At 43.2% G+C, this 20,342-nt stretch overlaps 2 protein-coding genes across 7 annotated transcripts in view; one reads left to right on the top strand and one right to left on the bottom strand.

Annotated features, from left to right (window-relative positions):
• LOC124234365 (SET domain-containing protein 4-like) overlaps nt 1-20,342 on the top strand; it is a 124,312-nt gene that overhangs the window by 47,409 nt on the left and 56,561 nt on the right. The gene's annotated exons all lie outside the window — the stretch shown is intronic.
• Nucleotides 5,991-20,007, bottom strand: LOC124234367 (carbonyl reductase [NADPH] 1-like). Its single transcript, XM_046651724.1, has 3 exons — nt 19,610-20,007; nt 18,943-19,050; nt 5,991-6,768 (listed from the first exon to the last, which is right to left on the bottom strand). Exons 1-3 carry the CDS (start codon nt 19,893-19,895, stop codon nt 6,272-6,274), a joined length of 891 nt encoding a protein of 296 aa, XP_046507680.1. The 5' UTR covers nt 19,896-20,007; the 3' UTR covers nt 5,991-6,271.

A 20,342-nucleotide genomic window follows, 5' to 3' on the forward strand; every position in this document is an offset into this window, starting at 1 on the left:
AATGTTATAAGCCAATGTTACTGCAATAAAAACAATTAAATTTAAAAAAGAGACAATCACAGAACAGGGAAAAGATGAATTATATTAGGAACAATAATGTATTTCTGATTTGAGGGGAAAAAAAAAAGAAGAGCAGTCCAAATGGATGCCAGAATTCCGAGGTAACAAATATCTATTCGCTATACAGAACCTTAAACCTGCAAGAAAAATAACTTGGCAAACAAATAACAAAACATGTAGAGATGTGTATGATAATCAGTGTTCTAGGCATTTGAGATCTAGTTCCAACATCTCCGGTGGAAGCTTTCTACTTCACATTGACTTGAGGTCTTAGGTGAGCAGTCTCCTTTCTAAGGTGTCAGCTCCTGAAGGATTCACAAGAACCCTTAGTTTGAGAACTCCAGTTTGGATAGCTTTTTGATGATGTAAGGTAGTTTTGTGTTTCCTTAAATGGGTGATGAGAATCTGAGGGTCAACCCTTCATAATCTGATCACAGTGTGTTGCTCAGTGGAACCTGATAAGAGCCCCTCTTATTAGATTTGGGAGCTACCTTTCTCTGACGTCCCTTCTAGAGGGCCAGGTTTCCAGGTTTTAGGTCATATAGGCAGTGATTGGGAGGATGCTCAGGAAAGGCTGCCTGTGTCTGCTGATGATAAGACTGAGTATATTGCATTATTCTCTTGCAGTATTAAGCTATAACTGCCTGAAGAGGGTGTAGGCTGGGATTGTGGGTGACGTTCTCAGACACATAGTCTGGACAGTTACCAACTCATAAGGAGTGAGTTAATGAACTCAAGAAGGAATTGATCCCATGGTTTAATGCCATTGGTATCCTCATTGTCTACAGAAGTTCAAAGGGCTCCAAGTGTTTTGATGGTTTTAATTGTAAAATACCATTTATTCTCTTGACTTTTCCTCAAGATGAGGATGGTAAATGTAATCACATTTTTGAGTGTCAAGGCTTTGCAGAGTTCTTTGTTGACAATTCCAGTGATATAGACTTTTCTCTTAATGAAGAGGTGGGTTAGGATTCCTCAAGTAAAAACATGAAGTGAAGCTGTGTTTTAGCCAGTGTATGAGGTGTAGCTTTGACAAGGAAAAGCCCTAGTCATGACAAGAATAAGCAAAACATGACAAAAATGTATCCAGGCAAGGGTACCACTGACCAAATGAATCCAGTCGAAGTGTCTCCTCAAATAGCTTGAGAACGTAGGTTTTATAAGTTTGTTTTGGTGAAGAGTTAGTCATAGCGGGGATTTAAGGCAGGAATTATTAAGACTAGGATCTGGGCAGAGACTGATAAGAAGAAGTTGTAAATTAGACCAGTTGCTAAAATAGTCTGTGCTTAAACAGTTTGTCTATAGTCTTATATTTCTGGAACACCAAAGCAAGCTAGCTGTTGCTGAGCCCAGAGGGAAGGAGCTTGGGGCTCCATTCGCAGAACTCAAGCAGAAGCTGGAGGTATTCTGGAGTTTTCAGCATTTCCAGAGCAAGTTACAAAACAATTCTGTGTAGTGCTTTTATTATCAGTGTCACCACGTTCTATGCATGGCTCTGCCATCCCCCTCTTCACTCTGAATTATTAGACTGCCATGATAGCATGTTTGTTAAATCAACCTGGAGAGCACAAAACCTTTCTTGTTCCACCACTCCTTTCCCCTTTATCCCTTCCCAGCTGATTGACACTTGTTTAGGTCTTGCATTTAGGAAATGGGACAGGTCACTGATGAGCAAGAGACATCAGCCCACTTTCCTGCAGCTGCTTCACAGTCACCTGCTCCTGGACTGAGGTCCATTTGGCAGCCTCTCCTTTCTTGAACTGCCTGAAGAGCCAGCACTGTCCTGTACCACAGGAGAGCATGTTCTGTCTGCAGGGAGAGGTGGGAACCCTACCGCATAGACCAAATGCACACATGAAAGAAGAGACATACTTGCTGGTTGAGAGTGTTCCTTGGCTGAAGGGAAGGAACTTCCTGAGCTATTTGCTCTCCAGTAGCAGTCCCTTGGTTCAGCCATTACTCCTAAGTATAACTTCCAAACAGAGATGCCACACATTTTTTCATGAAGGTGATTTGCCATGCTCTGCCAAAGCTTGCTTTGTGTCACAAATGTGGCCAAACTCTTTGCCAAGAAAGCAAGGAAACTGGATGTCTTACTTTCTTGGGCCACTATAACAAATGATCACAAATTGGGCAGCTTAAAACAACAGAAACCTATTCTTTCAAAGTTCTGGAGGCCATTAGTCTGAAACCAAGGTACCTGCAGTGCTGTGCTCCCTCTGAAGTTTCCAGAGGAGAACGCATCCTTGCCTTTCTACCTTTTGGTGGCTGCAGGTGTCTCTTCGCTTTTGGCTGCATTGCTCCAATCATTGCCTCCTTGGTCACAATGCCTCTTCTTCTTTCTCAAAGCTTGCTCTACTTCTACCTTATACGGGCACCTGTGATGGCATTTAGGGCCTACCCAGACAACTAGGATAAGCTCCTTTGGTCAAACCTAACTTAATCACATCTTTTGCAATATAAAGTAAGGTCTATATGCGTTAGTGTTTTGCCATATGTTTTAGTCAATTAGGACTCCCCAGAGAAAATTATAGAATTGTGTGCGTGTGGTTGTGTGTGTGCGAATGTGAGGGAGAGGAAGATGGAGAAAGAGGAGAAAGGATGGAATCCTCGGGGAACTCCAACATGTGCGGGGCACAGAGCAAGCAACGGGCTTCTCTGAGGAGACTTTGAGCTAAGACATGAAAGACGAGAACGCATCTGTTGTTCAAAGACTAGCAGGACAGAGAGTACCGATGACCGCTGGACAAGAGTGGACAGAGACTTAAAGCAGAAGGGAGCCTGGCTTGGTGGATAAACAACAAGGATGCCAAGGTAGCTGAGCGGGGAGGGGTGGCAGGAGCCTGTAGATGTGTCCGAGGCAGGCAGGGCAGATCACGCCGGAATCACCAGCTTGGATTCCCCGTCAGACACACTTGTGGTTTTATGAGAGGCAGTAGCTCCGTGTAGAAATCTTGGGTGCCAAAAGGTTTTCGTTGCCACTCCTGTTTTAATGTGAAAGAGTGTGGAATCAGGAGCTTTTAGGGGTAAAGAGAAGAGAGTGAATAAGTAGTACCTGTGTGGTAAAAATCCCAAAGAATGGTAGAAAAATATTTTTTCCACGTGAAATCTCCTCAATTCTAAGTGTGTCTTTGTTTGGTTAACAGTATTGTGCCAATATCAATTTCCTAGCTTCTAAAGGCTGAATAACTTTGTAAGGTGTCACCATTAGAGGAGGCTAAGTGTAGGCTGCAGAACGGGATCTCTGTGAAATTCTTATAATTTCTTGTTTATTTCAAAATTGGTAAAATGTCACTGTAGTGCTCTAAAGTCCAACCCAAGAGAAACAGTATAAAAACCTGGAGGAGATCCCTAAGAGTCTGATCCAAGGTAACGCAAAGGCCCTCTGTAGGAAAGCCTTGCACATCTCAGAGGATTCGGCTCTGCCTGTAGCCTCCAGTCTGTCTTCTTACCTAGGGAGTCCGTTCTAGATCACATAGGAGCTAAGTGCCCCACAGCAGGGTTTCAGGACCCAACTTACCCTGTCAGTCTGCCTTCACGGGTGCTGCCTCCCCTTGGAATTCACATCAACTTACTCCTGAAGACTATGCCTGTGTTGTTGACTAGCACATTGAGGCCACATGCTCCTTCTGCTGGAAGTCCTGCAGGGTAAGGATGCTCCGTAGGTCGCTGATATCCCCATGGTGGAAGCAGGGTCTGAGGCCCTGGGACTGCAGCTGCTGCACAGCCACACAGGCCAGCGCTTCATCCTGTGCCATGAGCAACACATTGCCTGAGAAGTGCCGGCACAGGGCCATGTGCTGGCGAAGCCAATGCCCTTGTTGGTTTTGGTCACCTGTGCCACTTTGGGGTGAGAGGATTTGTTGGTTAGGGGGTGGGTGGTGCACTTGCATGGAGAGTGGACAGGGCTATGGTCCATGGGGTGGCCTATGCTGGGGAGGCCTGGCTTCAGTGAGTGAAACCACACAGAAACGAGTTCTTGGATCCAGTGCTGTGATTTCCTCAGAAGGAAGCCCCATCTCCATCCCTCCCTCCTAGGAGGGGCCATGTGTTCCAAAGGTTTTGTAATACACCCACTCCTGAATCAGCTGCTTCTTTGCACCACACCTGGGGCCAACCCAACACAGCCCTCTTTTGATCTCACCTCTAAGCTAAGCAATCATTGCAGGGTGGAGAGGCAGGCTTCCCCCAAAGCAAAACTTGCTGGTGATGGGGAAACAGTTTGGGGAAAACTCCAAAAGGCGAAAAAGGAGTGCAGAGTAATTGCTTTGGACTTGTGCCCATTATCCACTGCAGAATGGGAAGGGTTGCTTTTTCCTAAGACGCCATGAAATTACTTAGGGTAACTGCCTCTGAGGACATCAATCCTGTTGCTTTCTTAAGAGAAACTCAAGAGAGAGAATTAGACGCTGAAGTCCTGTGATTAGACTCTCAGTGTGGGCAGGGTACCTCGCTGTGGGCTTCCCAGTGAGCCCCCAAGTGGGAGGGAATGTTTTATGAAGCTCTTAATGTGTGCCAAGCCGTTGACTGCAATGTTGTATTTCATGTTTACATAATCCCTCTTCGCTACATTTTGGTGTGTCCAAGGTCACAGATAGTAAGTGATGGGTATAGTTCGGTGTTATTTTTAAGGTACTGTCAAAAGAAGAATCTTTTCAATTTCAAGTATGCATTTCCAGACAGTTGAGATGCTGTGGTCTTCACCTAGATATTGTTGTCCTCTGGTGTCAGTTTACGGAAACAAAATGACATGGAGGAAATTAACAGACCTGTTGAAGGAAGAAACTTGTAAATTGCACTTTTAAAATAGGGGCCCTACCCTTGCTTTCAGGGGAGATCCCGTTTCATTTCTGTCAACCTGAAAATCACTGGTGAAGAGTGAAGAATAATCATGAGAGCACAGCTGTCTTTACAACATGCGGCGCTTCTGTGAAGGGAGGGCCTGTGTAGGAGGGTCACTGGGGCCACTGGGAGGCAGGCTCAGTGTTGGGCAGGAAGAAGCTTCTCATCACAGCCCTGGGTGGTGTTAGGTCCCAATCACAGGGACTCATGAGAGACACTTTGCACTCTATTGTGCTTTATTGTGTTTTTGATATTTTCACTTGTATCAGGACATTTAATCTTCACAGCAATCTTATGCCTATTGTTCCCATTTTACAGTTGAGGTACTGAAATACAGTGTAATGCAGTCTGTTTCTCAAGGTCACAGAGTAAGGTGGCAATGGAAGATTTTTTGTTTCTAGATGTTTGTCTTGAAAGCTTTGAAACAGAAAAGTTGAAAAAATAGTATAGCAAACACCCGTATATCTAACAGACTAGGTTGAACATTTATAAATATTTTACTGTATTTTTGCGTTCAGCTTCTGTGTATATTTTGCTGACCCATGCTAATGTCGCAGACCTCATGACACTTTCTCCCTCCATAAATGACATATTCACACTGTAGAGATTTGACAATAATTCTCTCATGTCCACTGACACCCAATCCATATTCAATTTCCCCAGCTCTCTCAGATTCCCTTATGGATGGATCTGAAGTGCCCATTCACAGTTCACACTTTGCAATTGTGTTTTTCCAATGAGTTTGGTGTTAAAGAGACCACACCAGACGTATTCCCTTCATGGTGTTCTCCATGATCTACTAGAGGCTGGAACCTAAAGGGAGCAGGCAAACCCTCCAATGCTCATTGGTCCGTGGATGCCTGTACGGCTACTATCATGCCATCACAGCAGATCTGAGTAGTTCCAAGAGAGACCGTGTGGCCTGCAAAGACGAAACTATGCACTTACTGCCTCTTTCTATACTGTTTCCCAGCCCCTCAAATATACTATCCTTCTGTTGATCTAACTGTCATATCTAACATTTCTGGGCTGGATGACATATAAACAATCTGCACAAAGGAACATTCATAAAGAACTTCTATTCTCGGTTTACTTTTCTATTGATTTTCATTCATTATTCTCATCCATTACAGTTTTCCTCCCCCTATATCACAGAAGAAATCACAAAAGCCTTATGCGCACACCATTATGAGCCAAGTGAAAGTGAGTACTCCCTACAGACATTTTCATACTTTTTTTTTCCTTCACGGGGATAATAGCTTATATGCACAGAATTATGAGCCAAGTGATAGTGAGTACTCCTTAGAGATATTGTCATCCTTTTTTTTTTTGAAATGGATATTTTAACAGTGTGATTGGCCCTTTGATCCTATCCAAGGCTCAAAATACGTGAGAACCATGGAGGGAATTCATAGAGGGGTCCCCATTTTTCAACTTTCTTCTCCATAACAAATTCCCCATGAGGCCCCTTAGCATCTGAGGGCAAAAGGGCCAAGTACACGGGGGTCTCTGCTCCTTCTTCTGGGGTTTTTATGGCTTCAGGTCCCCCCATGTCGGTTTTCACCCATCCTGGGCAGCAGGCATTCAGGAGGATCTTGTCCCCTCTCCTTTGCTCACTCAGTCTCCTGGCGTAGATTCTGGACAGGATGGTGATGCCCATCTTTGACACTGCATATGCCATGGCCATGACATCAGGCCAGCCTTCCTTTATGTGCACTCCATTCTTCGTATCTTCCACGAACTTCTTCATGAGCCCCACCAGCTCCTCCTCCGTCATAGTCTCACTTGTAAACTTCCGCTGGAGTTCTGGGCTGCAGTTTTGAAGAGCCAGGAGGCCCATTATGCTAGACACATTCACCACTCTGCCTAAAATGCAACACAGATCGTTACCGAGAAAGGCCTGCAGAAGAATGATGAAGAACAAATTCAGTGGGAATTTGTCCACTTAAGAGACAGTTCCCAGTTTGCCATGAGCATTAATGAAGACTGTCTTTATGAGTGAAGGACATGATACAGCCTTGAAACTTGTTTTATTCATAATGTCTTGGATGATGTCAGAGAAATTTTCTAAGTGGGGAGGGTAGTACCCAGAAGTTCCATAAGAAAATGAAAGTGACTTATACAGGAACATGCTAAAGGGAATGTAAGGAGGTACTCATTAGTGCCAAAGGCTGCCTTTGGGATGCCTTGAGGATGCTGTGGTTACTTGGGCAGTGCTCTATGATCAGCTCTTTCATGACCAACAAAGAGGTGGGTGACTGGTTGATGGATGGCAGAACCTAGGAGAATGGGTAGCATCTGTTTTGGAAGGTTGCCACTCGGATCGAGGAGGGAAAACCAAGTCAGCTCAGTGGGCTGAATTGCATGCTATTTTCTCTGTATTTGGGTTTTTATCAACTCTTGAGCAGTGACTAATGGCCTGGTAATATGGTGACAGTGAGGAACAGCGGAAACTGAACTATTAAAAGGATGCTATAGAAAAGAACGAAGTAAATCTTGCAACATGGATGAACCTTGAAAAGACTACACTAAGTTAAAGAGGCCGATCACAAAGACTACATAGTATAAGATTCCATACACATGAGATGTGGAGAAGAAGAAAATCTGGAGCCAGAAAGTAGATTACTGTTGTTTAGAGCTACAAGGAATGGGGCGACACAGGGGTGATAGGATTTCTTTCCGGGGTGATGAGAATGCTGTAGATGGTTCCACAACTCTGCACATATGCTAAAACCACTGAGAGTGACAGCACAGTGGCAGAGTGAGTTGTCCTTTTGTCTCTCCACCCTAAGTTTCAACCATTTGTACATCCACTGACCAACAAAGGACTGCCTGCATGGCACACAGAATGCCTGAGGAATACATGCATCTATACATCTGAAGGTGGGTGGACTGGCCCCATGGGAGGCAGTGGCACTAGAGGAGCAGCCTCCTCTCCTTCCCCTGGTGGGGGTTATCCAAAGCAGGAATTCTCACACAAGCGCATGAGCCAGTGACCAGGGGCTGTAGGGGCAGACATGGGACACCCAGCCCCTTTCCCCTCCCAGGCAGCGTGGCCAGTCTTCCCAGCAGTAGGGACAGCACCCAAAATTCATATTTCCTTGGCAGGGGTGGTATTCCTGGACCTGATGTTTTACAAAGTACATTCTTTCATGCCAGCAACCAGAGACTGCAGGACCAGGAACAAGACTCATAGCTTAGCCCCTGCCCTCCCCCAGCAGAGGCAGGTGGCCCCTGTGACCTGTGGCTTCAGGAACCATAGCAGAACCTGTGACCCCACCTCCAGTAGAAGAATCCCAGACACTGGCTCTACCATCAGTAGGGGCTGCATACAAGACCCCAGACCCTGGAAGTGACCGTGACACCTTTGATCCCAGCACCCCTGGCAGTGGTGCTGCCAGCACCCCAGATAACCGAGGAGAAGTACAGGTGGTGCATGCGGCAGCAGCACCTGAGTCCATGGAGAGCCTTCAGAGAGCCAGTGTGGGAACATGAGACCCAGGTGACCCCAGAAGCAGCAGAGGTGCTTGCAGCCTGCTGACCCCAGTGGTGACATCTAACACTGCAGTGACATTGCAAGCAGTAAGGCACCAGCAACCTCAGAGGCACAAGCAGCACAAGGAGGGCACTGATGACACCTCCAGCAGAGGCAGTGAAGGGCGAAAAGTGCAGGCTCTCAAATACAACCAGAAGTAGCTGAGAATCAAAGCAACCAAAGTCTCACCCAAAAACGAGAGGTGTTTCCTACCACAAATGCACTGGCAAGGATCAACCATCAAGTGCCATGAAGAACTGCAGTAACACAGCAGAACAGAGAGAAAACGACAACTCTCCACAAACCAAACTTGAAGTCACAGAAGATGACAATCTAACTGACAGAGAATTCAAAATAGCCATCATGAAGAATCTCCACCAGTTACAAGAAAACTCAGAAAGACAGTTAGATGAGCTCAGGAATTGAATTAATGAACAGAAGGAGTAGTTCACCAAAAAGATTGAAATCTTAAAAAAAAAAACCCACAAAGAAACAGAAATTCAGGAGATGAAGGACAATTAATGAGATGAAAAATAAAATCAAAATCATTGAACATAGAGCAGACCATACGGAATAGAGAATTAGTGAGCTCAAAGATAGAATCTAGAAATGATTGTAGGGGAAGAGGAGAGAGAACTAAGAGTTTTAATTTTCTTTTAAGATTGACTCCTGAGCTACCATCGGCTGCCAATCTTGTTTTTCTTCTTCTTCTTCTTCCCGAAGTTACCAGTACATAGTTGTATGTTCTAGTTGTGAGTGGCCCTGGTTGTGCTGTGTGGGATGTCACCTCAAAATGGCTTGATGAGCAGTGTCATGTCCATGCCCAGGATCCAAACTGGTGAAACCCTGGGGCGCTGAAGTGGAGCACGTGAACTTAAGCACTCAGCCATGGGGCTGGCCCCTGTAAGACTTTTGTTAAGTGAAAGAAATTCTATGAATAATATCTGACTCAATTAGGAAAAGCAACATAAGGATAATGGGTATCCCAGAAGGAGAAGAGAGGGAGACGGGAGCAGAGAGCTTATTAAAAAGAAATAATAGCTGAGAACATCCCAAACCTGGGGAAAGAACTGGGTATACAAGTACATGACGCTAATATGACCCCTAATTGTCTCATCACAAAATACCTTCTCCAAAGCGTATCATATTAAAACTGTCAAAAGTCAGTGACAAAGAAAGAATACTAAAGGGGGGCAGAGAGAAGAAAATATCTTACAAAGGAACCTCCATTAAGCTATCAGTAGATTTCTGAGCAGAAATTCTACAGGCTAGGAGAGAGTGGAGTGATATATTCAAAATATTGAAAGACAAAACCTATCAGCCAAGAATACTCTATCCAGCCAAGTAACCCTTCGATATGAAGGAGAAGTAAAAGCTTTCCCAGAGAAACGAAAGCTGAGGGAGTTCATTGCCAGTAGACCTGTCTTACGAGAAATGTTGAATGAAGCCCTCCTACCTGAAACAAGAAGGCAAAGGTAAACAAAGGTTTGACTGAGGTGATGAATAGGCAGAACCAGAAAATTGCAACTGTGTATCAGAATAAACATTAGTAAACATTTAATTATAACATAAAGGGTAAAAGGAAAGAAAGCATCAAGAATAACAATAAGCACTTCAATTTGGTAACAAACTGACAACACAAAAAAGAATAATTTGTGAAAACAAAAACATACATTGTCAAGAGGAAAAGGAGGGAACCTGCATAGGCTATATAGATAGGATCTACCAGCAAAAGAAGGACTATCTCATCTATGAGATCTTTCATACAGCCCTCAAGGTAACCACAAAACAAAAAACCAGAGCAGAGTGAAAAATCACAAATAAAGGGGACACTGAGAAAAATATTACAGAGAGCCACCAAACTGAAATGGCAGACAGTAATACAAAGAAAAAGTAACAATGGAAATATATAACAACCAGAAACGAGAAGATAAAATGGCAGGATTCAGCCCTCATATATCAATAATCACTCTAAATGCAAATTCTTTGAATTTACCCATCAACACACACGACATGGCTGGATGGATTAAAAAACAAGATCCAACAATATGCTGCCTCCTGGAAACACATCTCAGCTGTAAAGAGAAACATAGGTTCAGAGTGAAGGGATGGAATGATACTGGCAAGCAAAAGAAAGCTGGTGTAGCCAAACTTGTCAAACACAAAATAGACTTCAAGCCAAAAAAGACAACAAGAGACACAGACATTCATTATGATGAAAGGGACATTCCACCAAGAAGATATAACACTTATTAATAAATATGCACCTAACACATGAGCACCAAAGTATATACAGCAACTGTTAACAGACCTAAAGGAAGAAATTGGAAGGAACAGAATAATAGTAGGGGACTTTAACACCCCACTTATATCAATGGATAGATCATCCAGACAGAAAATCAAGAAGGAAACAGTCGCCTTAAATGAAACAGTAGATGTGATGGACTTAATAGATATATAGAGAGCATTCTAACCCAAAGCAGCAGAATACACATTCTTCTCAAGTGCACATGGAAAATTCTCAAACATAGACCATATGTCAGAAAAGAAAACAAGCCTCAATAAATTTAAGGAGATTGAATTCATATCAAGCATCTTTTCTGAACACAGTGATATGCAACTGGAAATCAACTAGAAGCAGAAAGCAGGAATAGTCATAAATATGTAGAGACCAAAAAACATGCTACTGAACAACTATTGGGTCAATTAAGAAATCAAAGGAGAAGTAAAAAAAATAGCTGAAGACAAATGAAAGTGAAAACACTACATACCAAAATTTTTGGGATGCAGCAAAAGCAGTACTAATAGGGAACTTCACAGCAAGATAAGCCAACCTCAACAAAGAGGAAAAATCTCAAAGGAGCAATGTAGCAATATAGCCAAGGGAACTAGAAAAAAAGAACAAAGCCTAAAGTCAGTAGAAGGAAGGAAATTATAAAAGTCAGAATAGAAGTAAATGAAATAAACGCCAAAAAAAAAAAAAAAAAAAAAAAGGGAACGGATCCATGAAACTAAGAGCTGGTTTTCTGCAAAGATAAACAAAACTGACACACCCATAGCCAGACTCACTGATAAGAAGTAGATAAGGCTCAAATAAATAAAATCAGCAGTGAAAGAGGATAAATTATAATGAATACCACAGAAATACAAAGGATTTTAAGAGACTACTGTGAAAATCTATGCTCTAACAAACTGGATTAACCTAGAAGAAATGGCTAAATTCTTAGAATCATACAACCTCCCCAACCTGGATCAAGAAGAAATAGAGAATCTGAAGAGACCAATCACAAGTCAAGAGATTGAAATACTACTCAAAAACCTCCCCCAAAACAGAAGTCCAGGGCCAGACAGCTTCTCTGGTGAATTGTACCAAACATTCAAAGAAAATTTAATACCTGTCCTTCTCAAACTCTTCCAAAAAATTGAAGAGGATGGGATGACTCCTGTCTTATCTTACGAGGCCAAAATTACCCTGATACCAAAACCTGACAAGGACAACACGAAAAAGGCAAGTTACAGGCCAATGTAGCTGATGAAGACAGATGCCCAAATCCTCAACAACATATTAGCAAATGGAATACAACAATACATTCAAAGGATCCTACACCACAATCAAGTGGGGTTTACTCCAGGGATGCAGGGATGGTTCAGCATCCACAACTCAATCAAAGTGAAGCCCCGCATTAACAAAATATAGAATAAAATTCACGTGATCATCTTAATAGATACAGAGCAAGCATTTGACAAGATACAGGATCCATTTATGATAAAACTCTCAACAAAATGGGTATAGAAGGGAAGTACCTCAACATAATAAAGGCCAAATATGACAGACTCACAGCCAACATCATCCTGAATTGTGAACAACAGAAAGCTATTCTTCTAAGAATGGGGACAAGACAAGGTTACCGGCTCTCACCACTCTTATTCAACAGAGTATTGGAAGTCCTAGCCAGGGGGATTAGGCAAGAAAAAGAAAGAAAATTTATCCAAATCGGAAAGGAAGAAGTTAAATTGTCATTATTTGTGGATGACATGATTCTATATACAGAAATCCCTAAAGAATCCATGAAAAAACTATTAGAAATAATGAATACAGTAAAGTTGCAGGGTAGAAAATCAACATACATAAGTCAGGTGCATTTCTATACATCAACAATGACCTAGCAGAAAGAGAAATGAAGAATACAATCTCATTTACCACTGCAATAAAAAGAATAAAATACCTAGGAATAAATTTAACCAAGGAGGTGAAAGATCCATAGACTGAAAACCACGAGATATTATTGAAAGAAATTAAAGACACATAAAAAAATTGGAAAGATATTCCATGCTCATGGATTGGAAGAAAAAACATAGGTAAAATGTCTGTATTACCGAAAGCAATCTACAGATTTGACACAATCCCAGTCAGAATCCCAATGACATTCTTCACAGAAATAGAACTGAGAATCCTAAAATTTATGAGGAACAACAAAAGACCCCACATAGCCAAATGAATCCTGAAAAACATGAACAAAGCTGGAGGTATCACACTCCCTGAATTCAAAATATACTACAAAGCTATAGCAATAAAAAGAGTATGGTACTGGCAGAAAAACAGACACACAGATCAATGGAACAGAATCAAGAGCCCAGAAATAAACTTACATAGTTATGGACAGCTAATGTTTTTACCAAGGAGCCTAGAACATACAATTGAGAGCAGAAAGTCTCCTCAATAAATGGTGCTGGGAAAACTGGACAGCCACACGCAAAAGAATGAACGTAGACCGTTATCTTTCACCATACGAGAAGAGTAACTCAAGATGGATGAAAGACTTGAAGGTAAGACCTGAAACCATAAATCTCCTAGAAGAAAACATAGGCACTACACTCTTTAACACCTGTCTTAGGAGTATCATTTGGAATACCAAGTCTCCACAGGCAAGGAAAATAAAAGAAAAAATAAACAAATGGGACTACATCAACTACAAAGCTTCTGCATGGAAAAGGAAACCATCAGCAAAACACAATGTCAGCCTACCAACTGGGAGAAAATATTTGCAAGTCATATATGAAGGGGTTAATTTACACAATATTATATAAAGAAATCATACAAGTCAACAACGAAAAATGATACCCGACCAAAAAACAGGCAGAGGATATGAAAAGACATATTCCCAAGGAAGATATACAGATGGCCAACAGGCACATGAAAAGTTGTTTAACATCAAGAGTTATTAGGGAAATGCAAATAAAAACTATAATGAGATATCACCTCACACCTGTCAGAATGGCTATTAGTAAAAGATAAGAAATAACAAATGTTGGAGAGGATGTGGAAAAAAGGGAGCCCTCATATACTGTGGGTGCGAACGAAAAGTGGCGCAGCCACTATGGAAAACAGTATGGAGATTTCTCAAAAAATTAAAAATAGAAATACCATATGATCCAGCTATTCTCCTTCTGGGTATTTATCCAGGAAACATGAAAACGCTAAGTGGAAAAGATATATGAATGCCTATCCTCATTGCAGCAGTACTCACAATGGGCAAGACTTGGAAGTCACCTGAGTGCCCATCAACGGATTAATGGATAAAGAAGATGTGATACATATGTACAATGGAATACTACTCAGCTATAAAAACAGATGAAATTGTGCCATTTGTGAGAAGATGGATGGACTTTGAGGGCATTATGCTAAGTAAAAGAAGTCAAACACAGTAAGACAAATACCGTATGATTTTGCTCATATGTGATAGATAAACAAACAAATGAATACTTAAGGAGAACAGATTAGTGGTTACCAGAGGAGCAGACAGTGGCGGCAGGGGAAAGAGGTAAAGGGGCACATATGTATGGTGACAGATGGAAATCAGACTTCTGGTGGTGAACAGGATGCAGTCCATACAGCAGCTGAAATATAATGATGTACACCTGAAATTGACACAATGTTGTGAACACATGTGACCTCGATAACAAAAGCAAAACCTGTGAATTGTGTACTTTAAATGGGTAAAGTGTATGGTATGTGAATTATATCTGAATAAAGCTGTTCAAAGTGTAAAACAGCAACGTATTTCTCACTAAGTTTTTTTGGAAACAGTTGTTAGTATGCATTAAAAAAACCTATTAACATGTATAAAGAGTTTACTAATTTTACATCTAAATTAATATTTTAAGTGGTATAAACAAGACATGAGACTATACCATGAATAAGAGATTCAAACAAATTAGGAAACTCTCCCTCTTGAATGTAAATGTTGGGAAGACTGTTACCATCAGTTAACTTCAGCTCCATCCTACCTAAGAATGGCAGCGCAAAAAATATTCCATAAGAAAGATTATCCATGGCACTATGACTCTCATTAAATAATCCTCTAGAGAATTACACTGAATTATGGTAAGTGTCTTGTAATCTTCCAACAGTCTTGTAGGATGACCTCACTTTAGAAATGAGTCCATTATTCCAGTCCTTCCTTTCATCTGGAACACGTGAAGCATAAGATAAACTGAACTTCTTTGTGAAATGTTTTAGTAAGCACACTCAAAGGTCCTACTAGAATTTAATTCATTCTCAATAATATTGCCTGCCTCTCTCCTGGTAAAAGTAATGCATGTTTCATGAATCCAAAGGCCAACACATAGAAGGATATGAAGAAACAAAAGACAGTGGCCGAGGAAGCCACAGTGCGCAACTGGTATAGCAGAAAGGCAGCTACAATTACTCACAGGGCTTTGAAATCATATTCCCAGAGACTTTAGTCTCTGAAACCTGTGATAGTAGACTGAGAAACTGTCCTTTCTCTAGGCTGTTTATACACTGTAATAAAGTGATGACCTCTTTTCTATTGTATTATCTATCTCAGGAAGTCTAGAATCAGCTGGGAAAATACTTACCTGTGTACGGTGGGGAAACCTGACCGGGGAGTCCAAGGGTCTGTGTAGGTAAATTCCTGGATGTGGGTGCTGCATCCCACTCCATCTTCCCCTGCCAGTCCCTCCCACTAACCAATCCCCAAGACGTGGCACCTGCCTGGGTGCCTCGCCTCAGAGCTGGGTGTGACTGTAGCCGCTTCTGATCTGACAGCTCTGGCTGGAAACACACAGGCAGGAGGCACTTGTTGGAAGATACACAGCAAAGACTGTGATCCAAGTGTTTCATCTCCAGAGTGTACTCCTGGCTTTCAGAATGCAGTTCAGGGAGACTGCACTGCAATGCACACAGCTAATCCTCTAAGAAGTGTTATGGGCCATTCATACTTTCTTGTGCTAAGGGTGTGTGAGTGTGTACCTGTTTGTGTGAGAATTAGTGGCCTTTTATAATAGTCACTCCACATTGATGATAAAAGTATGTCATTCTTGTAAAAAAGGACCCTTTCACTGGTGGGGCTGGGGTGCCTGTCAGGCTTACAGTTTATCCGGGCCGTTATCCCGTGTCTGACCAGGAATCAGTTTTAAGGATGCCATATTTTACTTTAAGGTATAAATAAATGGAAACACATAGACCATGTTCCCAGGGCTTAACACCCGGTAGCTGCTCAAGAACTCTTTGGATGACTGTCCCCTCATGGCTCTGCCCGAGCATCTCTCCTTCACTCTACCAACTCTCACAACTGAAAACCAGGGCCACAGTGATCTGGACAACAAGGGATACTGTAGACATCATGTCATCTCCAGAAACAAGCTGCACGAGCATTACTTGATTTGAATTGTCTATTCAGGGGTATTAAGTGCACGTCTGTTTCTCTGGAACTTTTATGACTTCACATTCGTCACTAAGTTCATTTTTATCTAATTCCAAGAGTACCTGTAGTTATGTCTCTGGGTTGAAAAGGGGTGTCATGAAAGACTGCAGGGTTTTAAACTGTGTCTCCTGCAACCGTCTGGGTTTCCCTGTGGTGCCCTGGGGGCTCTGTGCTGAGGGACACATTGGTCCCAATCAAGCTGAGTCTTCTTTTGTCATATGTCACCCTGGCCTGACTGGGTACAGCTTCACTCATTCTTCACTTGAAGAATGGGATCCTCGGCCTAAAATATTTGAGAATCATTGAGTAGTGGGGAGGACAATTAGCTTGGATGCCACATGACTGAGGCCCACATCCAGCTGTGCATGTGACCTTGAGCTTTGTTTTGCCTCCATGTTCTTATTGGCACAATATCTGAAATGCTTAGCACAGCACATCAAGAAACGTCCATCCACTCATCCTTTCTAGACCGCAAAATGTCGGAGGTGGAACAATCTGTAGTACAGTATATTCCCTCCAACTTCCTCTGGTGATTTTCCAGACTGTACAAAGTTGAAAAGTGGTGCCTGTTTCAATCAAGATTGGTAACACTTCTTTAAAGGTTTAGTTGGTGAGTGCAGCCTTCACAAGGCCGTTTGTTCCCTCCTAGGGCTCTTCAAGCTAATATGCGATGAACAGGAATGTGCAGTTTTCAAGCGTTTGCTTGATTCCTCAGAGATGGGTTTTCCTTAGTAGCTTTTCAAATAAATATACATTCTAATTTATTAGGAAAATGAGAATAACAGCCTGCCAGCATTAAAGACAGCATTCTTCAAATTCAGGAAGATGCTCGCTTCTGGGAACAGTTGGGAAATGAGATGGGAAGGGGTGAAGGGATATAAATGGCATTGATATTGATTGATTGGTGAAGTTCAGTGGAGGGTACCTGGGCAGGATAGGTCTTATCTTTTCTGTGGTTAGAGTATTCAGAACAACTCTTTTAAGAACGGATTAAAAATGAAAAGAAATTCATAGTATTATCGCTCAGTAATCCTTAAGGTCACAATACTCTCTTTTTCTCCTTCCGCAACCATTCCGGCTCATTCTCTGTATCTTCAGACCTGAGATGAGGGAGAGCTGAGACAGTATTTATTTTTGGTTAGCCTAGCTAGGACTTGTCTCAAATTTTCTCCCCAAAGAGTGTTGAATAAAATCATGATGGCATGAACTTCTGTGGCTGCCTTTCATCCCAAATAATGGAAGAACTCTCCTATTTCAGAAGGCAAGAAAACTTTGCTGTGTAGCGAGAATGCGGCATGTATTTACTATAATATAATATAGCATGCATATTAACTCTAGCTTTGGTGAGGCAAGATCAGTTGTTTGAATACAGCCTGCCTTAGCAAAGCTGTGAGTGCCCATTCCTCTTCTGGACCAAGCACAGACACAGCAGAAACTAACACAGCCCAGTGAAGTAAGAAAAATACCCATCCAGAAGTCATTAGTATGATTCCAAGAGGAATACATATGGAATGTGTGGTGGTGGCACAAGGAATTCCATTGCTGCCCTCTAGTGTTGGTGTGAGTGAGGGGGGTGAAGTGACTGCAAAATAGCTGTCCCTTGAGGCCCTAGTGAACCAAGTGTTAGAAGAAGTCACAGAACTTTCCAGGAGGACAGGACAGGGAAACAGGGAGGAATTGAGAGTGAGCTGTATGCGTATGTACTCAATTCCAAGCCACACCTCTTAATCTTTCTAAAAGTGTCGGCTTGTCTTATTGGTGTGTTTAATGGGTGGTGGCTCCCCTCCATCCCATTACCTTGGGGTGAGTATTACAGTTGTTTACAACCAAAGATATGTGATAGATTGTTTTGTCCAGAACATAGCACATTGAAGGGCAGTTAAAAGCAGCCTGGTATTATGCAAGTCAAATTACAGAGATCACTGCAAGCCTCACGAAGGGCTAGGACTTTGCTTCTGATGGATTTTCAGGAGGGAGTAAGCAAGCAGAGAGTACAGAGAATGCCCAGAAAGGAAAAGACTCAAGAAAGAAGCTCCCTTAGGAGAGTTTGCAACTGTCCAGCAATGACAGCTGAGAGTCTGTCGTAGAGCTGGGATGCAGGAGAAGGCTTGCAGAGAAACAGGGTAGGACCACTCGTAGGACCTGGTAGGTGATATTAAGGGGGCGGGCATGGTGACACCCAGGATCCTGGTGGGTGGATGGTGGGGTCAGTGACCAAGATGATTTGGGGCAAGGACAGTGCATTTTTAAAATGTGTGTTTTGGATGTGGGAATTCAGGGGAGGGAAGGAAGGCTCAGGAAGAGATGGAGAGGCAGGAGGACAAATATGTGTGTCTAGAAGTGTGGAAATGTTCTAGACAGGTGAGAGATTTGAAGGGGACCTAGTGAACTGGGGGTAGGGAAGGCTCCACTAGCCCGAACAGGATCACTGTGAGAGAGGGAGACACAGGCCAGAGCGTCCAGGATGGAATCCTCAAGGAGCTCTAAAGTGTGAAGAGCACAGAGCAAATAAAGAGCCTCTCTGAGGACTTTTGAAGGAAGACCTGAAAGATAAGAGCCATTTATATAATGATCAGTGGCACACAGAGCACCCATGACAGCTGGACAAGTGTGTACAGAGCTGGAAGCAGAAGGACACCAGGCCTGGTGGAGACACAAGAAGGAGGCCAGTGTGGCTGAGCAGGGAGAGGTGGTGGGAGCCTGTAGATGAGATCAGGGGCAGGCAGGGCAGATCGTGCCAGAACCAACATGGCTTGGGCTCCTCATCGGACTCACCATGGGGCGTTATGAGAGGCAGTAGCTCCGTGCAGAGATCTCGGGTACCAAAAAAGTTTGTTTTCATTGTCACTTCAGCTTGAATATGAATCGGTGTGGAATCTGGAACTTTTAGTGGAGAAAGAGAACAAAGTTAATAAACTAAAGTAGTACTCATGGTAAAAATACAAGAATGATACAAACTGTTTTTTACATACAGATTCTGGTGAATTGCAAGTAATGGCTTGGTTAAGTTAAGAATGTGACAATACTCATGTCATTTCCTGGCTTAATACTGTATAGAGTTGTAAGATGGCACCATTAGGGGAGACTAAGTGAAGGATGCAGGTGGGATCTCTCTGTACCATTCTTAAAATTTCTTGTTGTTTTTTAAAACAAGTTAAGTCGCGAAACTGCTCTAAAGTGCATTCCAAGAGAAACCGTGAAAACCTGGAGGAGATCCTTAAGAGTCTGTGTCATGGAAATGCAAAGTCTCTTTGCTGGAAAGTGTTGCGAGTCTCAGAGGTCTCTGCTCTCTCCGTAGCCTCCAGTCTGACCTCTTTCCCTAGGGAGATTGTTCTAGATCCCCTGAGAGCTAAGATCTCCGTAGCAGCATTTCAGACCCCAACCCACTCTTGCTGGCCACCCTCACAGAGGCTGCCTCCCCTCTCAGCTCACATCCACTTACTAGGATAGGCAATGCCTGCGTTGTTGACCAGCAGGTCAAGGCCGCCGTACTTCTTGAGCAGGAAGTCGCGCAGTGTCCGGATGCTCTGGGGGTCGTCAATGTCCAGCTGGTGGAAGCGTGGGCTCAGGCCCTGGGCCTGCAGCTGCTGCACGGCAGCCTGGCCCCGCGTGGTGTCCCTTGCCGTGAGCACCACATCCCCGGAGAACTGCTGGCACAGATCACTCAGGATAGTGAAGCCGATGCCCTTGTTAGCCCCAGTCACCAGCGCCACACGGGTGTAAGACATGGCTGGGTAGCGGGTGTGTGAGGCACTTGTGTGGGCAGCAGACAGGGCTATGAGCCACAGCAGCGCTCACTGGGGAGCCCTGGCCAAAGTCAGAGAGTCTGCAGAGAAATGAGTTCTGGGATCCAGTGCTGTGATTTCCTGAGAAGGAGGCCCCACCTCCATCCCTCCCTCCTAGGAGGGGCCAAATGTTCCAAAGTTTTCCTAAGCCCCTCTCCTGGGTCCACCTCTTTTCCACTCTGCACCCTCGGCCAAAAGGACACAGGTCTCCCTTTTGATCTCACTTCTGATGTAAGCAATCTTGCAGGCTGGAGAGGTGTGCTTCCGCCAAAGCAAAGCTGGTTGGTGATAAGTCAAGTAGGGAACTAGAAACTCACAGCAGATTTACTAAAGAAACTATTTTGGGAGAACCCCAAAAGGAGAAAAGGAGTGCGGAGTAATGCCTTGGAC

The sequence above is a fragment of the Equus quagga genome, unplaced genomic scaffold, assembly GCF_021613505.1.
Source record: "Equus quagga isolate Etosha38 unplaced genomic scaffold, UCLA_HA_Equagga_1.0 73442_RagTag, whole genome shotgun sequence".
NCBI lineage: Eukaryota > Metazoa > Chordata > Mammalia > Perissodactyla > Equidae > Equus > Equus quagga.

Bases quoted from the DNA above. Each gene is read 5' to 3' on its own strand.
- LOC124234367 (XM_046651724.1), bottom strand. From the start codon at position 19,895: ATGTCTTACACCCGTGTGGCGCTGGTGACTGGGGCTAACAAGGGCATC. The intron at 19,051-19,609 runs GTAAGTGGATGT...CTCCACTAAAAG, and splicing joins CGCAGGCATTGCCTATCCTA to TTCCAGATTCCACACCGATT. The intron at 6,769-18,942 runs GTGAGTCCGATG...GTTGCATTTTAG, and splicing joins GCCTCTCATAACGCCCCATG to GCAGAGTGGTGAATGTGTCT.